This window comes from Plectropomus leopardus, chromosome 14, assembly GCF_008729295.1.
Source record: "Plectropomus leopardus isolate mb chromosome 14, YSFRI_Pleo_2.0, whole genome shotgun sequence".
NCBI lineage: Eukaryota > Metazoa > Chordata > Actinopteri > Perciformes > Serranidae > Plectropomus > Plectropomus leopardus.
Genome location: NC_056476.1, coordinates 7,149,145 through 7,176,734, shown reverse-complemented (window position 1 = coordinate 7,176,734; position 27,590 = coordinate 7,149,145). Strand labels below are relative to the sequence as shown.

General features: G+C 38.9%; 1 protein-coding gene across 1 annotated transcript; it reads left to right on the top strand.

The window, feature by feature from the left end:
* The first annotated feature begins 549 nt into the window (after positions 1-549).
* grm1b (glutamate receptor, metabotropic 1b) lies at positions 550-26,659 on the top strand. Its single transcript, XM_042501488.1, has 9 exons — positions 550-654; positions 2,687-3,517; positions 7,945-8,194; positions 14,541-14,776; positions 18,777-19,023; positions 19,545-19,713; positions 20,616-20,742; positions 22,494-23,421; positions 25,578-26,659. The coding sequence occupies exons 2-9, from the start codon at positions 2,803-2,805 to the stop codon at positions 26,413-26,415; spliced, it is 3,510 nt and encodes a 1,169-aa protein (XP_042357422.1). The 5' UTR covers positions 550-654; positions 2,687-2,802; the 3' UTR covers positions 26,416-26,659.
* Positions 26,660-27,590: the final 931 nt, after the last annotated feature.

Below are 27,590 nucleotides of genomic sequence, written 5' to 3'. Positions count from 1 at the left end.
CTTCAAAGCAGGGGCACTGCAGTGAGTATATAGTCTTATTTTTGTGGTCTAGCAGCGGAGTTGATTTAAATTGTTGAATAAAGTTTTATTTTAGCATGAGGGCGCAGTTGCAGTACCAATAATTAGCCACACTGTGGCAGCAGAGCATCGTGTTTCTATGGCTGCAGCGGTGAATTGCAAGTGCATCACATCTGTCAGTGACAGGCACGACGCAGCAGGACTAATCATGTGAAGTTTGACCACTCTCTTTACACTTTTCATGAGGAAAATAAACAACGTCCCACTTCACCTATATTTGGTGTACTTATCCTGACTTTTCAGGTTACTATCTTCCCTCAAAAGGCTACATTTTCTTGGTGTGCACTTGCACAGAAATGGCATTAATCGACGTTACATTGTGTGAAACATCCTCCTGACGTGTACTAACTGTGGCTTCAAATCAGGGGCACTGCAGTGAGTGTGACCCGCTTACAAGATGCAGTGAGGAAGAGGAGAAGAAGGGGGCACCTCATGATCAGGAGAGAGAGAGAGAGAGAGAGAGAGAGAGAGAGAGAGAGAGTCAGTCAGTCCCACAGTGTTTTCTGGAGACAAGAGTCCTGCCTGGCTGCTTCAGAGGAGACACAGACCCGCTATGTCCCGACTTGCCTGGTGCAGGTATGTAAAGTAATCCAGGTTATTAGTTGCTTTGCAGTCACAGACAGTCTTATTGGAGCCTTTTCTTATCATTCACTCTGCTCTGTTAATTAAGCGCCACCATTTAATTGGGATGCATGTGCTGTAGGTAGGTGACGATGTAGAAAATGTTGTCCTGTGAATGACACCGGCTGTAGAGCTGCAGACAGGAGCTTGAGTCAGCTGTCAGACGGCGGAAAAGAGGATTCAAACAGAGCACATCGCAGTGTGTGTGTGTGTATGTGTGTGTGTGTGTGTGTGTTTATGTGATTTTTTCGGGGGTAAAAAGTTGAAACAGATCGGCTTGAATAAATGAAATCAGCAGAGAGATGCAGGCAGCTGTCCGTGGTGCTGAAACTCAAAATGCTCCCCTGTTACAGATGCAACTTTTTATCTCTCAGATTTAGCATTTTGTAACCTTGAAGGTCGTGATCACTGCTGTAGATCACTGCATACCTTCCTGCAACAGGACTCCACCAACTTTGGCTTTTTGCATGTTTTTCATGCAACTTTTATGTCTGTTTTCATTTGCTTTTGCGTGATTTGTGTTACAACATTAGAGTGATAATAAGTATTTCACATTTCCAGATTTCTGTGATGACCTTATGAAACAGCAGTTAGATAAGACACATAAATGTACGATTATTTTAATTCTGAATTCATCTTGATTTTCTCAACTCTTCGATTGACCCTTTGAAAACTGAGCGAATTGACTTGATTTCTTGGCGTGAAAATAAGGTGACAAGAAACTTAAGAAATGGCTAAAAAAAATCTCAAGAAATTAGTAAAAAGTTAAGAAATTACCTGAAAATAAATGAAATAATAAATAAATAAATAAAGGAAAAGAAAAAAATGTAGAAAATAAACAAACAAGAATAGGACTTTAATAATGTCTAAAATATCTTTGTAACATAATTTTAAATATGTAATTATAAGAATTATAAATGCAGTTTTATGGATGTTTGTCCTGATTTTTTTTTCTTAGATAATATTTTACAAAACCCCCCAGCTAGTTGCTGGGCCATTTTCTTGTCACCTTTACTTTTTTTTTCTTTTTGCTCTCAATTTATTGGATATTTCTTACCAAGTTGCTCATTGTTTTCCCAATGTTTTCAAAAGAAACAAAACCAATTCTCTTAGGTTTTAGGGGTTTAAACACTTTAAACGCATCTGAATACAGCACAGGAAAACTGATGTTGATCCAGGTGTTTAATGGTTAATTGTGTTGCAGGTAAAATGTCAGAGGGGGAAATAAGCTTAATGTACCATCTTCATATGATTTCTGTTGTGTGACCAACAGTCCAAAACAGTTTATTATCATAAAAAAAAAAAAAAAAAGTAAAAACATTAAATCTAGATCAAATTTCAGCAGCTGGAGCCAGAGAACGTGTCATATTTATGCTTAACCCTTTGAAACCTAGATCGCCTTCACTTTTCTTGTGCTGCATTCAGAAACTTTTTAAAAGTATTCAGAGCTTTGAACCCTCAGCAAATTGGTTTAATTTCTTTCAGAAGAATGGAAATAAAGGTAATGAGCAACTTGGCAATGAAGTCCTGCAAATTTCAAGAAATTATTAGATTTAGGAAAATATTTTTTTAAAAGTTAGGGAAAATTTAAAGAAGTATTATCATAATTATATATTTAAATTGATTTTACATAATATAATGTTAAACAGTGTTTTTGAGGCCATTTATCTGTTGTTGTTTTTTAACTTTCCTGTTTGTTTTTTAGTGATTTTTTTTGTGTGTGCTAATTTTTTTTTTTTTTTTTTTTTTTACTTTTTACTCATTTCTAATCTAATTTCTGGGTTATTTCTTTGTAAGTTGCTCTTTGCCATCTACCCATGTTTTTGAAAGAAATCAGGGCAATTTAACCAAGTGTCAAAGGGTTAAAACTAGTGATACTGATGCTCATAATAGTTGCTTATTGATTTATTTGATCAACTTAATGATTAATTGACAAAATACGTGTAAAAGACAAAACAGGAATTAATGCTCCATGTCTCTCATACAGGGTGACGATGCTGAAGGAGAAGCAGCTGACTTAATTTCCATTTTATCCAAAAGTGGATTGATGGACCTCCATTATGGCCAAGTGGACATGATTCTGCATCCAGCACCTGTGGCACAATGTCGAATATGATTTACCTGACTGCCGTGAGCATTTTGTACTTGCCTGTTTTGCTCTTTGAGGCATTTGTGTTGTCGAAAGGCAAGTATGAGAGGTCCGTGGTGCCGAGCTCTGCCTCTCGCCTGGTGGCGAGGATGGACGGGGATATTATAATCGGAGCCCTCTTCTCTGTTCACCACCAACCGTCTGCTGAGAAGGTGGCAGAGAGGAAGTGTGGAGAAGTCCGTGAGCAGTACGGCATCCAGAGAGTGGAGGCCATGTTCCACACCTTGGATCGGATTAACTCGGACCCGAACCTGCTGCCCAACATCACTCTGGGCTGTGAGATCAGGGACTCCTGCTGGCACTCCTCGGTGGCTCTGGAGCAGAGCATCGAGTTCATACGAGACTCTCTCATCTCCATCCGGGACGACAGTGACGGCTCCAGGTGGTGCATCGAGGGGGTGCCCTCCAGTCAGCCGCCACCCACCAAAAAGCCCATCGCCGGGGTCATCGGGCCCGGCTCGAGCTCAGTCGCCATTCAAGTACAAAACCTTCTGCAGCTGTTCAACATCCCGCAGATCGCCTACTCTGCAACCAGCATCGACCTCAGTGACAAGACGTTGTTTAAGTACTTCCTCAGGGTCGTGCCCTCAGACACTCTGCAGGCCAGGGCCCTCTTGGACATCGTCAAGCGATACAACTGGACCTACGTGTCAGCAGTGCACACCGAAGGTAAGACATATTTCTTTAAAAGGGATTGTCTTTTTGACCTTAAGATGTGGATAAGTGAAGAGGCTCAGGCAGATATCTTTTTTTGGCTCTTGTGTGGGCGTTTATTGAAGCACCATGTGCAGCAGAATGAGAAAAAAAGCTTTTTATTTTATTTCATTTTATTTTATTTGAAAGGGACCATGTACAGTTTAAAACATAAAATGTCATCTTTTTATGTGCTGAACCAGATCATAGTTTTAAGTCGTATCTGCAGTCCCTCTGCAGGTCAAAACAAAGACAGGACAATATAAAGTTGCACAAGAAGAAGAGAAAAAGAAAGTCATACACACAAAAATATAATAATACACATAATAGCATATGATATAAAGTGATACGAATAAGAAAACACAAGACAGACAATACAACATAAAACTACAGCACATCACAAGTGAATGCTTGTCAAATTAAAACAAAGTTATAAAGTCCAGAGTTCAAGGTCAGTAAGTACAGAGCTAAGCAGCTTTTGATCATCTTTTCAAGGTGGTTTTGAAAGTGTTGATAGAGCTGCAGCTCCTCACATCATCAGGCCGAGTGTTTCACTGATTTGTAGCTTTTACAGAGAAAGCTGATTGCCCAAAAGCAGTGCGGCAAAATGGTATGTGACCGTCCCGTACAGAGGCTAATCTAGAGGATCTAATCGAGCTTAATGAGCGAGTAAACACAAAGTCACATGGTGGAGGAGCAGCAAAACATTCAGAATTTTCTTTTTTTTTTAACTGAGGCTTTGCTGCATTTCTAGCAGGCATAGTCTCGTGAAAGGCGAGTGTTTTGCTTTTTTTCCCAAGATATCGCTGCATTTTCCTCTGCGATAGTAGCCTAATAGGAGGTTGATTTTTGCAGGGACATTGCTGTGTTTTCTGTCGGGACAGTGCCTCGAGAAGTGGTTGATTTTTACAGAGACATCACTATGTTTCCGGCTGGAAGAGTGCAGCAAAAAGCGGTTGTTTTAACTGAGACATCACTGCGTATCCTGCCGTGATAGTGCCATGAAGAGGTTGTTTTTACTGCAACATCGCTGCATTTGCTTCTGGGATAGTGTCACAACAAACAGCTGTTTATCAGTGGAGACATCGCTGTGTTCCCTGCGTGATAGTGCCACAAAAAGCAGATGTATTTTCCGAGACATCACTGTGTTTCCTGTCTGGATTGTTTTTCACCAAGTCATGGCAAATTTCTTGCTGATGACAAATTGTGGTTGTTTTTTTTTTATCATGACATCATTGTGTTGACACCTGGGATAGTGCCACAAAAAGCGTTTGTATTTTTACCAAGACATTGCTGCATAGCCTGCCAGGATAGTGCTCTCAAAAGGGATTGTTTTTATTGAGACACCGCTGTCTTTGTAGCCGGGATAGTGCCACAAAATGCAGTTGTTTTTAAATAGATGCCAGCAGTGATTGTGCCACCAAAACAAACTTTTTTTTCTTTTTTTTTTGTAGTCCAACATGATCTTTCCAAACCACAGCCAGATGGTTTTTGTGTCTACTAATCCTTACCATGCATTAACTAAAACGTTTTTGAAAACCAAAGAAATGTAAACTTTAAACGTATCTGTTACATAGCACGTAGCATGTAAATGAAGTGTGTCTGTGGTTTGCATAAATGTACAATGCAAACGTTTTGTTCTTGTAATACAATTGTATTGCACTTACATAAAGTTGGGGGACTCACAAGAGAGCGATTGAAATTACAACTGTCAAAACTGAAGCAACAAAAGAAGAGATATGTTAGCGTTTAGTTTCCCATGATGCAACTTCTTTGATTAGACCGTCCCTGTCACCACTCACATCCGGTTTGTAACACAGACTTTGAAAAGCTCCTTTTAGAACTACAGAAGACATTGTGCAAATGTTTTCATTGGATGAGCAAAACACGTAAACTGAACGTCGTGTACAATTGGTATAGTGTCCCCTCAGTGAATCAACAGTCCTGTTTTTAGTATTTATTTCTTCTTTTTGGGGCAACTTGAAGGCTAACAGGAAATTAAAGACAAGAAGATACAAGAAATATCTTAGAAAGTCCTCTCGCACAGACGCGTCTGTTAGCTTAGTGCTGATTTAATCAATGCTGTGTGTTGCTGCAATACTTCAACTGCTGTTTTATCTTGTGATTGACATTAGTAGACTGCTGCTGTAACAGCGGGTGGCTGCAGACACTTGTGCTCTCTTTTGTGAAGCCAGTTTGTGTTATATTAGTATGAATAGAGAATTGATTTTAGCAGAGGAAAGAGAAAATGATGTTCTTCATGCTCTGTTATGGAGAATGAGTCCCTTTTATGGAGACTGAGTTTATGCATCAAAGTCCATGAAGACCAATTGCATATTTGACCTTTTTTTTTGACTTTCTCATTTTTGCTATCAGTTTATTGCTCAAGGGATCAGTTAAAAATATAGTCTGTTAACTTTAGTTGATTGATAGAAATTGAACTGGCAACCTTTTTTTTTTAAAAAAAAAAAAAAAAAAAAGATTTATTGTTTTTTTAACTCAACAGCACAGTGCTCTCCACATTCACAAAGACATCTCAGATTAAAAACCAGAAATTAAATATAATAATAATAAATTACTTCATTTGAATAAAGAGAAAATAAAGGGAAAACACCAGCTTTACCAATAAAGGCAGATACATTAAGAAAAGTGACCAAGTTCTCTCAAATAGACCACCACCCCCCTTCACTCATGACCTGGCAACCATTTCAAAAACAGATTAACAGTTTGAGTTATTTTTCATGCAAAAATGACAAACATTCTCTGTTTTTATCATTTAAAGGTGAGGATTTGTCTGTTTTACATGAAAGCAAACTAAAAAAACTTTTGGTTTCGGCCAATTGTTTGGACAAAATTTGAGGATGTTACCCTGAGTTTTGAGAAATTGTGAATTGTTTTCATCATTTTTTGACATTGTATAGACAAAACAAAAGATCCATTATTTAATATAATAATGACCTGATAAATTGATAAAGAAAATGATCACTAGTTCCAGCCCTAGGTGCAACCTGCATTTAATGCATAAAGAGACATTGTTTTATTTTGTATTTAATTATCACTCGGGGCTGGAGGTCATGTCTCCTTTGATTGATCACACTTTTGCACTACTTTACAACAAATCTTGTGTAAAATTTACATTTGATTTACCTAAAACTACATGTTATAAGCATGTAAAAGCATATAAATTGTAATACGGATTAATAATTAAGATTCCACCCACAGTGTTGGGCAACAGCACAATGTGAGATGTACCCATAAAGCAGCTGTTGAAACCTCATACACATTTTCACTGAGGGAAATTTGAGAGTGTGATAAACAGATAGAAAATCCAATCAAAGCCTGGCAAGCCTTTTTGTTTACTGCAATGAAGATCTGTATGTGCTTTTGGCAATAAATGAATAAATACATGTCAGCCTATAAATAATGATGCTCTTTAGATCATTTCTTTATAAGAAAGAGACACGAACGACCAGAAAGTGACACAGAGACACAAAATGACTACAAACAGACTCAAAGCAATTCAAAGGAGACTTAAAATGACTACAAAAAGACACAAAATAACCACAAAGAGACACATAATGACTGCAAAGGGACACAAAGTGATCATGAAGAGACACAAAATGACTAATCTGAGAATTAAAGAGATTTAAAGAGACTCAAAATGATTACAAAGAGATACAAAATAACCAAAAAGAGATACAAAGTGACCACAAAGAGATAGAATTGCTACAAAGAGATGTGAAGCAATTTCAGAAAGACTCAAAAAGACACAGAAAGACCACAGAAGCACAAACTGACTACAAATCGATGCAAAACACAACAAAAACTAAAGGTTGTGTGTCTATTGCTCCTGTGTTGGAGAGGTGGTGGGGCCTTCTGGATTTCTGTGCACAGGGGCCCATAGTTTAGTCTGAAAACATAAAATCTGCAAACCTCAAATATGAAAATATAAACAAGTGAAAATTAATAATTAATTCAAAAGAATATCATTTTTAAATCAAAATTATATTTAAATGAACTTTTAATTAACTTTTCCTATACTTATTTTTCATTTGAAAATGTTTTTGATTTTTTTTTATAATTCAAGATTAAAAAAAATAAAATAAATAAATTAAATCAAAATCTTTTTTCAAATTAACAAAACTTTTGGCCTTGATTTGGCTCCACATGCATGCAGATATTGCCGTTGATGTCACTTGAACCCACCTTGCTCCAGCTGTACTTCTTATACCATTCAAAGAAGTCTGGGGCCACAACAGGCAACTTGAATGATAAAGAAAGAAACGTTTTGTCTCGAAGCATTATAAAAAGCCTACTGAATACAAAGTGAACCTTGAAGTCAAAATCCCATTGATTCTTCTGCTGAATGAAACTCCTCTAACAGCTTCTCTTGTCTTTCACAGGTAACTACGGGGAGAGCGGGATGGAGGTGTTCAAAGAGCTCGCCTCACAGGACGGTCTCTGCATCGCCCACTCTGACAAGATCTACAGCAACGCCGGGGAGAAGCACTTTGACAGGCTGCTGAGGAAACTCCGTGAGCGTCTGCCTAAAGCCAGAGTGGTTGTCTGCTTCTGTGAAGGCATGACGGTCCGAGGCCTGCTCATGGCCATGAGACGGCTCGGAGTCGCCGGAGAGTTCCTCCTAATTGGCAGGTTTGTTAGCGATTGTTTTCCCCCACGGGAATTTTATTTTCTCCGTCAGTTTCTTTGTTGTTTCGGATGAAAAGTTTTAAACAAGAATGATGAAAAGAACTCTTTCTTCTAAGTTCACAGCGGCTTTTTGTAAGATTTTAATGGCCATGAAACTCAGTCAACACAGTAATGATGAAAAAGGGAGTTATTTGTGCCACATTGATTAATGAAGATAATTACAGCCCGCTTGTAAATCCCAATCTCAACATTTTCATCATAAAAGTCCATCTAGTAGCTGTTGTGCTGTAGTACTCGAGATCGTAGATGGTCTTGGTCTCATCTCGGTCTCGGACGTAGTTGACTCAGGATTTTTAATCGAGTCTGGTTGAGACCACAACGGATTTATCTGTTAACATAATTACTGTGATTAGATGTAAAACTTTGTCACATGAGTCATTTGTAGTTTGCCTTTTTTGGTGAGCAGAGATGCCAATTTGTCTGTAATCAAGTTTGGCTTCGTTAACCACAGAGAATTCATATACAAAACAACAAACAGAAGAAAACACTCGGCAGAGTGCACGTTCTTGAAGGCAGCGCTTACTGAGACAGCAGGGACAACATCAAACCTCTGTCGGTTAAATTGGTTTCAGCTTCTCGGTATGTGCTTTTATTCGTTCATAGCAATAAAATTAAATTATATATATATATATATATATATATATATATATATATATATATATATATATATATATATATATAGTTTAGAGAGGGTTTTAATCGGTTTTAAGACAAGAGGAGAAGAGTTCTTACTTGACCTTGAAGGGTCCATTAAGCAGCTGTTCTGGAGCTTTTTTGTAAAGATTTTATCATATATAACTCAGTATTGTCTCTGTTTTCTCATAACTTCAGGTATTGTGCCTCATTTAGTGACGTGACATTTGTGGATAATGAAGATAAATTGTTGACCAGACAGTTTCACCACAAGGTCAATTTAGCTTGAGCTTTCAATTGATCTTCCTCAGCAGCTGGAGTTGAGATTTTCAGAACTCAAAGGCTATTTCCTCCAGATTTGCTTCACACAAGAAGTTCAGCTTAACCTTAGAAATAAAAGTTGAAAAAACTGTAGTACTACAATGTCTATATAGTCACTTTTCTAGAGCTTTTGATCGTGTCTTTTAATTCTTTATTCTTTCCATGAGCAACTTAACAAGACATGGCCAAAAAATAACAAGAAATTAGTGAAAAGTTACAAGAAAATTACTGAAAAGAAGCAAAAAAGAAAAAATTGTTTATTTTTTTCCTGATGTTTTTGAAAAAAAATTAAAAAATATATACTTGGGTATATACTCAGCAAATAAGACAATATACAATATAAAAAAAACAACAACAACAATAATAATGATAATAATAATAATACAACAATAATAATAATAATAATAATAATAATAATAATAATAATAATAATACATTAAAAACTCAAGGTAGTACTTTTCCAGAAAAATAATGCCACGATCCTGTGACAAAAATACATATGTTATAATATTTGGCTCCGCTCAGGGTGGATGGTATACACAAAGTTCATATGGAACCAAAATATTCTTTTCTTCCTACAGGGAGTCGAGTTCTTCTGAAAGCAGAAGACGCTTTGAGTCAGGCTCAGTAATGAATAATGCATCCACGCAGCGAGCTCTCCCTCTCCCTGTCAGATCACAGGCAGGATGGGCTAATATGGGACAGCACCTCCAGCATAAGCTGGGGAATGAGGAGTAGTGAACATCAAAGCTCATATCAGCACTTATACCAGACATTCCCTCTTTGTGGAGTCTCAGCTCACCTCGAGTCCTGTTAGGAGTCGCTAGTTGCAGCACCTGAAACGAGGCTACGATAAAAGCTCGCTATGGTTAATTTACTGAGAGCGCTTCATTAATTTGCGGCTACTTTATTCACAAAAGCTGATGAGAAGGAGTCGAAATCCCTTCTTCTGGACCCAAATGATGAAATGCATGTGTAGAGAAAAAAAGTTTAAACTCGCTCTCACCCCTTCCACTTGAATTTGCACCGCTGTTTAAGTCTCCACGGAAGATAAGGAGGGCGTGAGTTTGGTAGAGCAGTGTCTGTGTGTGTGTGTGTGTGTGTGTGTGTGTGTGTGTGTGTGTGTGTTTTTCTGGGTCAAGGAGACTACTGAAAAAGGAAAATGTTTTTTAGAGCAATGCAGTAAGTGAACACATGCAGCCCGGTGCAATGGGCCAATCGAGAGTGCCCGAGGTGCTGGTCATCAGCCATCCATCGTCTGCTGTGTGGAGGATGAAAGAAATGGCTGCGCTCACACCACAGATCCCACACAACTCAAACAGCAGACGACTCATTTGATCGGCTCTCAAGTGAAACGACAAAGAGAATACATCAGCTTTATGATCTGAGCTTGACAGACATTTGACTCCTAATCTGTTTTTGCTTTGAAAATACCCTCTTTTATTTCATGATTTCATTTGACATAAATACTCTCGGCTAGTACTTTCAATACGCAACAATGTCTCCTTCTCCCAAAGTGAATGATTCATGAGTGTGTGATATGAGGTTTGTGCTATGCGTCTGTACAGTACGTGCGTGTGTTGGACGTCAGAGCTGTAGGTTTTTGGCACTCAGAGTGTTGGACTGGAGGGAGTGTGATGCTGAGAAGCAGATGGCCAGGTACTGTTGATACTGTCACACTGGACAGTCATTGTCAGTTCATTTTTGAAGTGCCAGCCAAGTCAAACGTGCTGTTGGCTTTGTTTTTTTGCCAAACGTGGGGTTTTGTAGTGATATTTTTGTACTGTGGGTGAAGTGCGTTTTGTGCCACATTCAGTCTCTCAGAATTGTTCAGTTTTGGATACAAGGATTCATTGTTTCGCACCAGATTTATTTCAGTGTTTGCAGCTTGAAAAAGCATGTGGAGCAGCTTTAGAAACAGCATCTTTCTGACACCAAAGGAGAATCTCACTTATTTTTCTACACCAGTGTTTTTCACCGTAGCTCTAGAGTGCCCCAGGAATGAGTCCTAAAACCCGAAAATGAGTTTGCATTTCAGCACTCCACGTTCCCTCATCTCAAAGTCAATGGGTTTTTGAATGGGATTTTGGTTAGATGCCTGAAATAAGGTCTGTGATTAACCCTTTGAAACCTGGATCAGTTTTCTTGTGCTTCATTCAGACCAATTCACAGTCATTTAAACTTTCGAAATCTAAGCAAATTGGTTTCCTTCCTTTTGAAAGCTTGGGGGGGGGGGCAACTTCACCTGATCTGTAAATTGCAAGATTTAATATCTTTGTAGTATTGTTTAAAAAAAACAACAAAAAACTATATTTATAATTATCATCATTATAGTATATACATACATACATATCAGTATAAGTGGCTAAATGAGACCACAGAACGTCATCACGCCGTACTGAACACGGCTTTACATCGTTGTTTTGGTGGCGACGTTGTTGTGCAACAGTAGTGTAGAGCGTTTATAGCCTAACAATAGCTTTTTACTTCTGATGATGGAATTTAGGCTTCCAAAATCCTAAAAGTGGTGTTCATTTGTTCAGATTATCTTGCTTGAACACAGTTTATTTCCTGCAAAAATCCAAAATTCAGGCTTTTAAATGAGCGAACCAGGGCGATGCTTACCTCCATGTTGGCCTACAGAAAGACATCATTCCTGGGCGCCCTCTATCGTGATACTAAAGTAGTTTGTGGATCACCAAATATGTCATCATCATTGTCTGGGGACCTTTAATGTCTGCAAAATTCAATAGAAATTCACCCATGACCTTAATACTAAGAATGGTGGACACGGTCCTCACCAGAGCCTCGCTGCTGCCTTAAAACTAGATGCAAATGATTAATTAATTGTCAGAGCAAATAAGATCTCATTGTAGGTTTGGCAATGTTTTTATTTTATTAATTTATTCATGTTCTCAGGATTAATCATACTGGAATGAACTTTTAATCAGCAAAAATATATACTGGTATAACCCAATTATTATCTCAAATCATTATATATAGTTTTTGTATTCATATGTTCCAGTTGTCAAACCCTACAAAAATAATTATCATTCTGCACACCAGGATTTGCATTTTGTTGCCAGAAAAAAATGAGTTGTCATGTTTTATTGTATTCAGTGTGTTGTTGCATTTTAGGCAGTTGCTTTTGTCCCAGATCATTCTTGGAAGGATGCTATTTAGGCCCCCTCCACGTCCCCTGTTCCCCCCTTTCATTTCTCACTCCTTCAAACACAGTATCACATCTATGCATCACAGATTTGATCCCACACTGCTTAGAAATACTTGAGTTGCATTTGCAACTCAAATGAGGGGAGGATTTTTTTTGTTGATTCAAATCTGAAGTGTCAAACAAAAGTGTTTGTCTTGTCAGCACGATCTTTTGTGAGAGGATTCAATGCAAAATTGATTTTTAAATAGGCGAGCGTGTAAACTATAAATACAAACTATGACCATCGCAGAGACGAGATCACACTAAAGAGTCTGTGTGGAGCTCGTTTCGCTCCGGGGCAGATTGTGCTGCTACAGCACTGATCTGTGAATTCTCACCGGACTTGTGATTGTGTCTGTGGACTTGGAGGCTTTTTTTTTTCGTCTTCTTTTTTTTCGGCAAGAACAGTGGGCACTCCACGCCTCTCAGTGGGAAGGCTGAAAGGGAAACAAAGTCAGAGCAACAAAAGGGAGGAGGTTTCTGCAGGATTCAGCGTGAGGCTTGTTAGTGAGGCTGCCTGTAGCTTCAAACACAGTGACACTGTCACAGACTTCTGGAGCTTCAGCTGCATCCTAAAACAGCAGTTCTCCTTTTTGCCAGATGCAGACTATAGAATTTGTTTGCAGCAAAAGGATTTTATTTTATTTGACTTCAAACAAGAAAACGTAGGATAGAACTTTATTTACCCCATGGGCGAGGGGGGGCTGTTGTGCAGCAGTTGCAAAGTAGGAAAGAGTGCAAATAGAAAGAGTGTGAATATAAATATCAATAAACATATCCAAAATCTGGAATATACAGAATGCTAAAAGTACAAACAACAGAAAGAGATCATAAGTTGCTCATATCTCAAGGTGCTAATGGCTGTTGGAGCTGGGTTTGGTGTCTTCAGTTTCAAAACTTCACACTTTTCAGAAACTGTTAAAATATAAACAACAATGCAGTTATATCCTGTTTTTTTCTATTTATAGTTAACTTGTGTTGGAAATACTTGTTGCAGACCTCCTCAGCATATACATTAGCTTTAAATTCTTTAGTTGCAAGGCCCCAGTTTGTGCATTAATTTGATATTACCTTAGAAAGAAACATTTACATATGGAGCTCTTCCACACAGTCCACCATGTTTTTTTCTACAACAGCCCAGAACAGACAAACCAAACTCTGGCTCTAAATGGGGCCTTTTTGTGTCTTCACATCAGCCGCCGTCGCTCTCATACATGTTTGTTACATGGGAGAAGTTTCACATGGTTGTAATCTGCAACCTCACCACTAGGGGTCACTAAATCCTCCACCTTGGACCTTTAACAAGACTTTGCACTATTTCAAGGTATTTCCAAAATTCTCAAAGACTCTTCTAACTGTCTAGATGAAAATAGTTTGTCCCCTGCTTGACCAAACAAGATGGCTGTGACTCTTGTTTCCTATTTAAGTAGCCAAAAATGACAAATCCGCGCTTGTTTTTACGACACAAAAAAATATAAAAGTGTTATTTTCAAATGAAAATTAAAAAAAACAAAAGAACGTCACACCAAAATAAACAGTTACAACTAATTATAAGACTTATTAATCTTATTCTGTTGCAACCCTAGTTTTAAGTAGTAGTTTTAAGTTTTATTTGCTTTTATAAGGCCATGAGCCACAAACAGGCTCCTCAAAGTGGACGTTGTCTTTGCTGTGCAAAACATTTGTATTGTGGTTGCACTGCAGTACCAACCACATTTGGAAATAACTCCAAAACTGTTCTCCCGTTAGTTAGCCAGCTTATTGGATGGGAAATAAAAGTGACTTCTGCAGAATTACATTTTTGCTGACTCCTCAGGAAAAAATGCTGTGGCATGATTTTGGTATAACCTGTTTAGCACCTTAAATTGTTCTTAAGCATTCTGGCGTAGAAAATGTTTATTCATCAGGTGTTTGGAAAAGTCTTTGATTATTGGGGAAATTCAGACAGTAAATAGGAAAGCATTGTAAATGACCTCCTGGGTTTTTCAAAGGTCATCAGTTTTGTTTATTTGTTTTTCAGAAAACAGATGATTAGCTGTGTGACTCAAATGTAATGTTTATGCATGAAAAACACAAACTGGGGCTCGTCCCGTATTACAATATGCAGTGTGCTCCTCTGTGCAGTGATGGCTGGGCAGACCGAGTCGAGGTGGTGGAGGGGTACGAACAGGAGGCTGTGGGCGGCATCACCGTGAAGCTGCAGTCTGAGGAGGTCTCCTCCTTTGATGACTACTTCCTAAAGCTCAAGCTCAGCACCAACACTCGCAACCCATGGTTCCCCGAGTTCTGGCAGTACCGCTTCCAGTGCCGCCTTCCCGGACACCCGCTGGAGAACCTGAATTATGCACGAAACTGCTCAGGTAGCTAAACAATTTGTCAGGCAATTATGATGTTTCATGCAGTTTTTTTCTGGTTTACATTTTTACGCCAGTGTGCACATCAGCTTGTCTTTTAGGACTGTTTTGATGTGTGCAATGCCCAGAGGACGATGCCAAAAGGCCCCGTAAACTGGAACACAGTCTTTAATTATGAATTAGACTGCCAGAGGCTAGAATTCTTTCTCTAAGTCAATCCAATAACACATATTTTTATATTGTTCATTTCTGTGACGCGTTGCTTTACAGAGGATGATGATCTAGGTAAATTAAATCCTTTTCTTTCACAAAGGAACAAAAATTCATTAGCTTAAGTTTTTTTTGAAACAATGCTCAACAAGCATGTTTCTAAAACATATTTTTACATACTGCTCATACATATTTCTTTTATAAATATATTACATAATATATATTTACGTTTTCAATCCTAATTTATGAGACTGATACCATTATTGCTGCTGTTAACACAAAGTATTAATTTTCAATTATTTCATATTCATCATATTGATAAACGTAAATATAAAATAATGCATGTAGCAAAAATGATTTTTTTTTATACTTTTCCGTTCGCAGCTCTCAAGATTCCTTAAGTGAATTTGTTTTTTTGCCATTGCACCTCACTTTCTGCAGTTGTTTTAATCTTTTATTCCTTTGCAGCGTTTGCACATTATTTATGAGAAAAGAGCCTCTCTTCTTTATTATGCACATACCTCAAGCTTTTACTCATTTCTACAAAGCATCATATTTTAATAGCACTTAATAGAGTATTTATTTTTGTCTCATAAGTGGAGATAGAGTTCTTGTTTTCTGTCCTGCATTGCTATTATTTTTATAATATTATTTATATTTTTTTGGTGTAGAACTCCAGGACGGTGAGTGAATCCCTCTGAATGGGCCCATTATGCTCCTCACTTTGGCAATATACATAGAGGTTGACTGATATTAAGGTTTAGTCACATGATGTGATCATTTAAGTGGTCAGTTTTATTATTATTTCTCTCTAAACGTACTATTAATCTCAGTTAACCTCTAATATATGAAGCTATTGGGATGTTTTGATGTGTTTTTTCCTCACACTGCAGTGAGAGCTCAACAATTGATCCGCTCTCTTTGTGCTTTCACACCCGTTGTGGCCTTTAGTCGTACTAAACAGCCCAATAACATTTGAGTGAGATGGCTGATCCAGCTTGAGTTGCATGTAGCCACAGGACAAGTGAAGCCATATTGCAACAGATTTCCAGTGCAATAGTATGGTAGTTTAGTCATATTTATAGAGAGAAGGTTGAGTTGTCTTGCAGCCGACTAATCCCGACGTGCGGCAGTACTAGGCCCTCTGCTTGCATGCTGACATTGTGACATCATTGCATCATGACTGAAGCTCACACAGCTCAGTGATCGAGGCGAGCGTCAAAGCCAAGGAGCTGTTAAACTAGGTCATCACCAGCAGTTCCCATCGGACGCTTACCCAGCTGCTACCCGACTGAATTTACTGTTTATGTGTTTGTTTGCACAGGCAGTCGGTTTCCCAGCAGTCGCTTTTTTTAACGATCATCACTTGATTTAAAACACGTGGTGAGAAACACACCAGCGATGGATGATGCTCATAAAGCCTGTTAGACTCGTGCGTCACACAGTTGCATGTCGTTTTTGTGCAGTCTGTGAATCCTGTCTTACAGACTTTAGAAAAAAGGACAAATGTTGCGACTAATGATGTTAATGACAAATTATGTAGCTATAGATGAGAGAGTGACTGTCTCTGCTGAGCCTGCATAATCATTAACACAACTTATTTTAATATGAAACAGAAAATCTTTTGATTTTTAAATCTGCATTTGGACCTTCATCTTCAACTACCACTGTGACAGACTTTGGCGGAAAATTGTCTTCAATTTCGTTAAAAACAAATAAAACATTCACATACATGCCACATAACACCAGTACTGATGGTATGAATGATATTTTATTTACTTTATATACGATTTAAAAGATGAATTACAGTTTTAGAAAAGATTTGCCTTTTGATTTATTGACCACAGGGGAATTAGGTTCTTGCAGCAGCACAAAGACAGAAATAAATAGAGGTTACAGAAAGTAAAAGACATAATTAAGAAGAGATACATAAACTAAAATAAGAATAAATTTTTTTTTTTTAAAAACTAAGAGCATAAAAGTACATGGTAATATATAAAAGTTTAATTAAGTGCAAATTGAAGAAATCCTCAAAACATTATATTGACTGCTCCAAAAATATAAAGAAAAATTTAATAAAACAGGTTTTTTGATTTTCTGTCAACAGAAAGAAAAAAAAATCCAATTTACAATTTATCATGTCTCATTTTTTCAAAGTATTATCCCCTAATAACTTAAAGAAATGCTAACAAAAGGTAATTCAACCCAATCTGAGCTGCTAGATAACATGAAGAGCTGTGTAATTAATTATCATACAGTGTAACAATAATTTCAACACTGAATACCTAATATTAAAAAAAATAGCACACACACACACACACACACACACACACAGATCTTCAGGACAGTTGACTAATCTCATTTTAACAAATTTAAAAGCATGCTAATGTGTCAGCCTTTCACACACACACACACACATATATGTGTGTATGTGTGTGTATATTTTTGTCTGGAGATCTGTGTGTGTGCTACCTTCGCCTTTGGGTATTAAACATTGGAACTTTATGAACGGTGGTTTAGCATCCTCTAAGATCTAATTGAAATATATCAAAAACCTTGTTAAATAATGGAGTTTTAGGCACTATATGATCACTATATTAAGGATTTTTGGTTCATGTTACAGTATTATTACATCATCAATAAAATATATAAAACTGCAGTCATGATGGCTACCTAATGTTATATATTTCCATCTTGGAGGAAATTCAGATACGTTTTGACAGGCTGTCTAAATCTCCATCAGATTCCTTTGCATAAAATATGAAAGAGGGATTTTTGGAACAGATTCAGGTGACAGATACTGAAGAGTGAAACATCATTTTCAGTCCAGAGCACATTTCACTTTTCTTTTTTTTCTTTAGATTAAAATTCAAAAGGTCTGGTAATTCACATGCACAGAGTGCTATTGTGAAAATAGGCTGCTTTACCATCTTATCCTATCGTAAAAAATGTAAATCAAATCTGATGGTTGTAGGATGACTGTGGGGAATTTTGAGTTCATTTATGCAGTAGAAAAGATGATTTAGAAAGTTTTTCCTTTGCCACAAAGTCTGATTTTACACAAGTGGTTGCTTTTACCCACTGATGGTCTAAAAAATGATCCTCTTTGAGTCCAGGAGCTTCCACAATACGTACCTGCTCCACTGTTCTAACATAATGGATTGAATGCATGGTGCAGCTCTTTGCACTAATACATCTTACTTTAACATAAAGCCACTTAAAAACCTGCTTTCTCTGCTTCTAGCTTGCATTACACTGAACTGATAGGGTGTGTTTGAACATCACAAACTGTTTGTCGTTTGTCTCGTTCACCTGTCGTGTTTGTTTGTGGAAAAACAATACGAACAGAATCCTTAAACATGAGAATAGCTGTTTAATTTTTCTGCTTGAGGAGACGCAATCTCGACGGCACGGTGTTGTAGACCAACTCTAATTGAATCCTGACTCATGAATGCAGAAATGGATAGTCTTGCCATGGTAACAAGGTTTCTTTGAAGCCATTTTCTGAGGCTTCCAGTTCTTTTAAAGCAGTCTCCCACTGAGGCACAGAGGCGTTCAGCTCGCTGCCTGTATTCAGAGAATAATCACAAGAATGTGTCTGTGAGCACCCTATCACTCCTTTGTAATATGTTACATCATGCCAGACACACCTGTACAGTACACCTGGAATTATTCTACAGCATAACACACATCATGCTACTGCTTGCAGCAATGAAGCCCCTCCTGTAAGGCTTTCCCTTTTTTTAGAAAAGTTGTCCCAGAAATGAATCCTTACATTTCTCTCATGTGTGGGCAGGTTATGAAAGTCTGGAGGACAACTACGTTCAAGACAGCAAAATGGGCTTCGTCATCAACGCCATCTATGCCATGGCTCACGGGCTGCATGACATGCACACTACTCTCTGCCCCGGTCATGTGGGTCTCTGTGAAAACATGAAGCCCGTTGATGGCAGCCACTTACTGGACTTTCTTCTCAAGACGTCCTTCACGGGTGTTTCTGGAGAGGACATTTGGTTTGATGAAAATGGAGACTCACCAGGGAGGTAAAACACTTTTTTTTTACCTTGAATTCTTTTAGAAACACTACATAAGAAGACATAACATTGTGCATAAATGCTTTGTTCGTAATGCCTTAAAAAATTACCTTAAAGGGACAGTTCACCTTTATTCTGATTCATATAAAAGTACTTTACATATGCAGAATAACAAATCTTAAATGACAGGTTTTATTTTAACATACATAGCATTACTTTCATCCTCTTTTTCTTGCTACTTTCATGAGAGAGCAGCTACAACTGCATCATCAGATAGGGTTTGGAGTGTTTTCAAACTCCAGTGGGGAGTTTTTATTGAGAGATAAAGGACATGTCCGCACCTGGCAAAATAATCCCTGAGTCACAAGTATTGATCAAGCACCTGACAGGCCCCCTGCTGATACAATCTGCTGTTTTTGCTCTAAGTGGCAGTAAAACTATTATTTCCCCTTTTAAGAATTGATTCAGCATCTGTAAAACCTCGTTAAATCTTGTCTTCCTTTAACTCACGTCTTTCTATCCACTCTCAGGTACGAGATTATGAACTTCCAGCGTGTGGAGCCCGGTGTTTATGACTACATCAACATTGGCTCCTGGCACGAGGGCGTCCTCAGTCTGGATGATGAAATGATGCAGATGAACCGCAGTGACATGGTCCGCTCTGTCTGCAGCGAGCCCTGCTCCAAAGGAGAGATCAAGGTGAGGGACAGATCCTTCAGATACTGTCCTGCTTTAGGACATGCTGTTACTACACGTCTGTCCTTGTTTTCACTGTTTTTATTGGACAATAATTCAGTCTTTCTTCTCTCTGCAGAAAATGAATAGCTTGGTTACATGCCAGGTTGTGAATAAACACACTGGCTGATGTTTATTCTTTCTGTTGGGTAATAGTGAAGTTCTAAATGTTTGAAATCCATAAATGCTCATGGATTTCTCTCTTTTTAATAAGCAGTAATGCAGTCTGCTGTAATATACATGTCAAGTGGTCATTAACTCTTTGAAACCTGAGCAAATCGGCTTGATTTCCTTCAGTGAGCCACAAAAAGAGAAAGTGACCCAAAAATTGTGTATAAATTAGGAAAAAGTAAAAGAAAATTAACTGAAAATTAGTTTTTTTGAAAAAAAAAAAAGGAATCATAAATAGTTTTTCACTAGCTGTTTTCTTTTTCCCTTAGACATTTTTCCCAAGTTTAAAATAAATGTAATAATTTTTTGCAATTTGTCATACATTTATAAACAGGCTCATAGCCTTTTTGCCATGTTTTTGAAAGAAATCGCACCAGTTTGCTCAGAGTTAAAGGTTTAAATTCTTGTGAAAGTCTTTTGAAAGCAGCATAAGGAAAGTCATGATGCTCCAGCTTTTAATAAAGGTTTTTAATCATCAAGTCTGCAACTTAAAGTATCAATACGATGTTCATTCATCGATTTTGGTCCAGATCATCTGCAGCCCATTTCTAAGAAATAGAAATGGTTAAACGACTCAAAAGTTATTAATATCTACAAACAGTGGGGAGTCGCTCTTTCACGGAAACAAACTCAGGGTAGAGATAGTCACTTGTAGAGAAGTATTTTTACATTTCTCCTCATGTTTTGTCAACCAGGTGATAAGAAAGGGAGAAGTGAGCTGCTGCTGGATCTGCACTGCCTGTAAGGACAACGAGTACGTCCAGGACGAGTTTACGTGTAAGGCCTGTGAGCTGGGCTGGTGGCCAGATAATGAACTGGAAGGTTTGTACTCATTACTCTCCACTTAACCTTCTGCTGTGAACTCTCACCTGCTGGGAACACTGTACAGATGACTTAACTGGTTTTCCCTTCAAGTTAGACATTTTAGGAAAGAAACTAATGCACCTTTCCCCCCGGATCAGAAGATTGACACCATGTCCTGTCAAATATGATGCTGTGTTCACACTAAGAGCAACAATACAGCTGAATAACCAGCTAGATTATCGCAGATTATTCATGGTTAATGAAGTTAAATCGCCGCAGGCTTGTGTGTGTCTAGTACATGCCACAAAGTACCTTGAATAAACATTATGTAAAGTTTGGTCAAATAAGGTCTATGCTTTTAGTCAGTGTCTGAGCCTCATTTTAATATCACATTTCGCTGCCTGATCGCATCTCTGGGTGCATCACAATGCACACAAAGCCCCATAATGTCAGCTAACTAAGAAACTAACTAAAAAACAAAGTACCACAGCCAGAAACAAACACATACTGGCTACAGATAACTGCATACATATGTAGACATCAGTTAGAAGAGAAAATGTATGGATTAAACAAATAACGATAATGGCCCTTTGACTGTAGCGACATATTTATCAGACAGATACAAGAGTGGTTTCAATATTCTCGTATAACTCTCAGAGAGAAAGTGATTACAAATATTTCCCCAAAATGTCTAGCTGTTGCTTTAAAACACCAAAATTACATTTCTCTGCAAATTCCCTCAAGACAATTAGCCTTTTTTGAACTAGAACAGACAATTTTGCTGTTTTGCAATTTTCACTCTTAAATGTAGATGAATTTAGGTTACTTCGATGGCCGCAGGCTGGGTTCCTGTTGCATGATTGATGCTTTCAGTGACAAGAGGAGATTTTTTAGTCTTATAAAAGGCTCTCTGTAAAAAGTTAAGTTCCTCCAAGCTTTTACTCCACCCTCCCACCTGTTCTCTGTACAGTTCGTCCTGCTAAAATTTTTGCAACACTTTTTCATAAACCTGTTCTGTCCTATTTTCATTGCTTTCCCATGACACCTGAGAGCCATTCATCATCTTCACCACTTTATCCGACAGCAGCCCTACTTCACTTACCGCTCTTCTGGCCCACTTTCAAAGGCCTTCTGTGCTGTTCAAAGACAAGATACTTTCTTAATAGGATCAGCCTGCCTCCGTGCTGTTTATTTACTTTTTTTTAACCACAAGACCTTTAGGTAAACACAGAAATGAGAGTCTGTGGAGTACGGGAATGACATAAAAATTATTCATGTGCAGTTTTCTAACCCTAACCCTCCTGCTGTTCCACAATAAATAAATAAAACAACATAAATTAGATATTCAAAGTGTGTTCTCAGCGTGAAGCAGGAAGGAGATCGTACTTGGATCCATGAAAAACGCAGTGATTTACTTTGTCCTGCTGCATTGGCCCCCTCCTCTGCTGGCTGCAGCCCAGCCTGGCCGTGGCTGAGTAGAAAGGGGTTTATTTATAGTTGAGCTAAAAACCTACTTTGAGACTTACTGTATTTTCTCAGGCTAAAATGTATTTGATTAATTTTGAATGTGCCCCATACAATAAAGCTTTAAAAATCTGAAGCTTTTTATTTAATTCTTCTAAAAATTACCTTTCATTTAGGCTTTTTTTTCTCTAAATACTCAACAGAAATAACCACCGAGCACATGCTGAAACGATAAAAGTTTTATAAGCTGCTTTTAGTGTATTTTGGCAGTGTGTTTATATTGTCATGTTTTTATTCTGTTCCAGGCTGTGAGCCAATTCCCCTGCGCTACCTGGAGTGGAGCAATCCAGAGTCCATTATCCAGGTGGTTTTCTCCTGCCTGGGCATCTTGGTCACGTCATTTGTTGCCTTCATCTTTGTTTTATATCGAGACACACCCGTGGTCAAATCCTCCAGCCGGGAGCTCTGCTACATCATCCTCGCAGGGATCTTCTTGGGTTATCTGTGTCCTTTCACCCTGATCGCTCGTCCCACTGTGGCCTCCTGTTACCTCCAGAGGCTGCTTGTCGGGCTGTCGGCTGCAATGTGCTACTCCGCCCTGGTTACCAAAACCAACCGCATTGCCCGGATTTTAGCGGGCAGCAAGAAGAAGATTTGCACGAGAAAACCGAGGTTCATGAGTGCTTGGGCTCAAGTGGTCATTGCTTTCATCCTGATCAGTGTTCAGCTCACTTTGGAGATTACCCTCATCATCATGGAGCCGCCTGAACCCATTAAATCCTACCCCAGCATCAGAGAAGTATTCCTCATCTGCAACACCAGCAACGTGGGTGTTGTGGCCCCTCTGGGCTACAACGGCTTGCTTATCATGAGCTGCACTTATTATGCCTTCAAGACCCGCAACGTCCCTGCAAACTTCAACGAAGCCAAATACATCGCCTTCACCATGTACACCACATGTATAATATGGCTCGCGTTTGTGCCGATCTACTTTGGCAGCAACTATAAAATCATCACCACATCCTTCTCTGTCAGCCTCAGTGTGACTGTAGCTTTGGGCTGTATGTTCACGCCAAAGATGTACATCATCATTGCCAAACCTGAGCGAAACGTGCGCAGTGCGTTCACGACCTCTGATGCTGTGCGCATGCATGTCGGCGATGGCAAAGTTGCCTGCCGAAGCAACAGCCTGCTGAACATGTTCAAGAGGAAGAAGAACGCTGGAAACGGCAGGTAGGTTCTTTAATTGAGTCTGAGTCCTGCTCCTGAGGCACCTCAGGGATGCTGGTTTTACTGTAATTCCCTCTCAGGGGAGCCTCGTGTCTTACTGTATTTACTTTCATAGGGACACCTGTTGTAAAGTGTGAAGGATGTAGGTCAGTGCTCAATTCACACAGCCGCTTTAACCTTTGAACTGATGGGACGATTAAAACAAGCATCTCTGTGTGCTAAAGGATGACAAGTTGAATCACAAATACAGATTACAGGGTTTCTGCAGGGTTCACCAAATCAAATTTTAAGTTTAAGACCCTTTTTTACTCCACATACAATTCAATTTAGAGCCTTTGTTTTTTTTTTTTACAGTCTCTAGTGCAGTGTCTGCTCTGAGCGGGCCGATTGCTTGGCCTCGTTCTCGAGAACCACTTATAAAAACAACTTCACACACGACAGTGCCCTTTGTCCTGAGCAATACACTTGCCATGACAAAGTTTCATCCCCTAGCAATGCTGGAGTATTCAGGTAAAAAACGCCGGAACATTTTATGGCTTTAAGGAATTTAAATCCCTTTTCAGGAATGAAAGTGTTCATTCTGAAAGTTACATCACTGATGCTTTAAATGTCTGAGATTAATACCGTGTTTACATCTCTGCTCTCTCTGGTCTGCCATTGAATGCTCTGTAGCCGTGTTTTTATGAAGAGAACAGGAAAAATTGGATTCGGGCCCGTCGTTGGTGGTGCTTGATGCCAAAACAGTTCGAACTTTTAACTTAAAAGTTAACTTCTAAATTACTCCTCCAGTTCAGCTCTCTGCTAACTTGAATAGGAATAAATTGAAATGTTGTCGTACTGAATGGATCTAACCTCGAAGGTTTCCCCTAAGGGAAAAAGTCTTTTTTGGGCCCCGTGGCATCAGGTGACAGACCTTGTCTTCAAAGCTCAGCAGTGTACCTGGGAGCTGCACCCAGCATGTTGTTCAGCCGTGTAATAGTTAATAGGGGGCATCTCTCAATACGCAACACAGTGTGTACATAACCCGTTTGTAATAAATATGTAGATTTCGAAAGCTCACCCTCGACACAACAATTTCTTGGGTCCTCGACTGCCAAATATGAAGTTGAACGGATGAAGTTGTTCGGCACGAGCCATACTAAACTTTTTAATTCAATATGATACGGATACCTTTTTTTTTATAATAATACCTATAGTGATCGTTCCTTACATCATTATGTGAGTTTTGAAAACAATATCATTACACTTAAGGAAAATCACATGACACTTACTTGCTATTAATGACAAATGTATCAAAAATGTATCATGGGCATCTTCTTGTTTTTGTTCAGCCTTCGAATTTTCAGTGTGTTGTTTCTAAATGTTTGACGAGTTCACTCATGTTGCTACTGTTTGCCATTTTCTTGTCACAAATTCTGCATCTTGCTGTATTTTGTATTTGCATGTTGCAGAAACACGTGACTGTGTGCAGCCGTTCTGATGTCACATAGGTTTTCACAGTCATTTGACACGAGCCACCTCAAAATCAGGGCTGCTTTTGCTCAAACATTCAACAAAAGTACTTAAAATGTTTGGAAATATTGCAGCCCTCCATGTTTTGTGTTTCTATCATTTATTATATGTATATTTTTTAAGGGATCAGTACCAAATGAGTCGCTTGTGAGTATCTAAGTTTGGATCCCACTGGAGCAATCCAGAAAGACAGAGACTCCTTCCATTTTCATTAGATACCACCAAAGTATGGAAAACCAGCAGGGACAAAATGGCCTAGAATTATTTATATCCTCCTTTTTTGGTACTTTCGAGCAATACAGTATCTAACAATAATACCTAATATTATAACTAATTAAATTAAGTGACCTGGTCCCAGATAAGCAGGATGGGATGCATGGATGAATTATATGGAAAATATATAAATTAATTGCTAAATCAACACTTGCCCATCAAGCGTCGATGATTTTCTTGGCCTTTAAAGCTTTTCAAGACCTGCAGATACCCTGGAATATTACATAGAACATAGATTTTTTTTTTTTTAGATATACATTTTTCAGTTTTTAAGACTCGTAGGTAATTGTCTCTTGCATGAAACAGAAATGCTTTTGTGTCTTCCACGTTTCTCGGTTCCTGTGAAGTAACAGCCATCTTTATTCTGTTCATAGTTCTAATGGAAAGTCTGTGTCATGGTCTGAACCAGGTGCAAGACATCCTCCAAAAGGGGATCACACGTGGCACAGACTGTCAGTGCATGTGAAGAGACAGGAAGCAGGTTCGAATCAGATGGCTGTCATCAAACCCTTAACTAATACCTACCAAAACAGGGACTTCTCAGACCTTAGCACTAAGACCTTGTACAATGTGGCCGAGGAGGACGAGAGTGACCCTATCAGATACAATCCCCCCATCACTCCCCCCATGATGCCACACGGGCAAATTCCTGCTTGCGGGCTGATAAAGGACGTGGAGGAGGTGGAACTCTTTACACCTCAGCATCTGCAGCCAAACTGCGTTCTCCCCCAAAAAGTCATCATGGACCACCTGCAGGAGAAGGCGGTGGTGGGTAAATTCAACATTGACATCCCTGAGCTCAATGATATGATTAGCATGCCTGAGTCCGTGAGCGGCGGCATGCCCGTATACCACCAGGCCCACCTCATCCAGCAAGACCCCGTCCTGCCTCCGCACCTGGACCTGTTCGATGAGGAGCCCACCTCCCCTCTAGAGGAGGAGGAGATGGAGAACGAGCAGTTTGGCCTTCTCCATGGTTACATGTACAACAACGCCCAGATTCACGACGAGGAGGACTTGGTCGCGGTCAAACTAGCCATGGAGGACTCTCTGGCTCTGATGCCTCCGTCCCCTTTCCGAGATTGCGCTGCTCCTCCAGTGAGCCCCTTTCCCAACTCGCCCGTGTCCGAGTCGATTTTGTGCAGTCCTACTAATGTGACATATGCTTCCGTCATACTCAGAGACTACAAGCAAAGCTCCTCAACTCTGTGAGGGTGCACACTGGGTGTTTCCAGTAGTACTACTGTAAATTTTCAACTTTATAATGACTTGTGCTGTATATGATGATATATAAGGAAAAAGTCATTCTGTGGTCTAACAAGTCATTTTTCACTCAAACTGATAGCACTTATATGATAAGAGTGAACAACAAGGCGCCACATTTTAAAATTCTTTTAGTCGTTGTCTACAGTAGTGAAAGAATTCGCCTTTTACAAACATATTTATATGCTAACTTAAGCTTTTAGGCTAAAATAGATTTTGAGCTAACGAGACAAAACAACTACGGTTGTCTATGTATGTAAATTTATTAATAGAAATAGATTTATTTGAGAAATATAGGCAACATAAGCAGATGAGTTTACTGATTTTAAACAGGGCGACATAATGGTGAAAACTGTATGTAATGCAAAAACAAGCTGATTTGTCAACAATATTTTTTAGAAAATATGTTTTATGTTACACGTTCTGTGTTTTGTTCTTTACCAGAAATTGAGGAACAGTTACACATTTTGGGAAAAAAAACCCCCCCACTTGTTTGATTTCTTGTGGAGCAGTCGAGGATCGATTCTACTTGAAGAGGACGGTCGAATGTGCAAAATTAGCATTGGTTTATATTTATCTCCCTTTCACTCCCAGTCAATCCAAGGGAACAGACCATAGACTTTATATAAAAATGGACAACATGACCCCCAAAGAGTAGCATTTCAATCTTGATCGCCCCCTGGTGTCTGACTGCAGTATAGGTCATGAAGCCCGCCCCTCTATGTTATTGTATGGGACATAGGCTAAAATAAAAACTCAAAGTACATGCCAAATACATTTTTCCCAAAGATGGTTTCTGTCACTGAAGGTTCCTCTCATCACCCTAATGTTTGTCAAAGTATTTGTTTTTTGGTTTTTTTTTTAGAAGTACGGTTTTAATGAGTTATCAGTTAATTCTACAAAAAGGGGATTTTCCGTCATGACAGCCGTGACAGCCAATCCGCGCGCTCACATTCAATGGAACTGCTCACGATTGGTCCGATGGGTGTTTGGGCGGGAATTCCCCCAACGCGGATATCGCTACTGCGCAGATGCGGGCTCTCCATGACGTCACCCTCGCAAGATGGCAACGCTCGTATCCGGGATATTTTAACCTCATTTCAGCATAACGAGGGTAAGTGGGG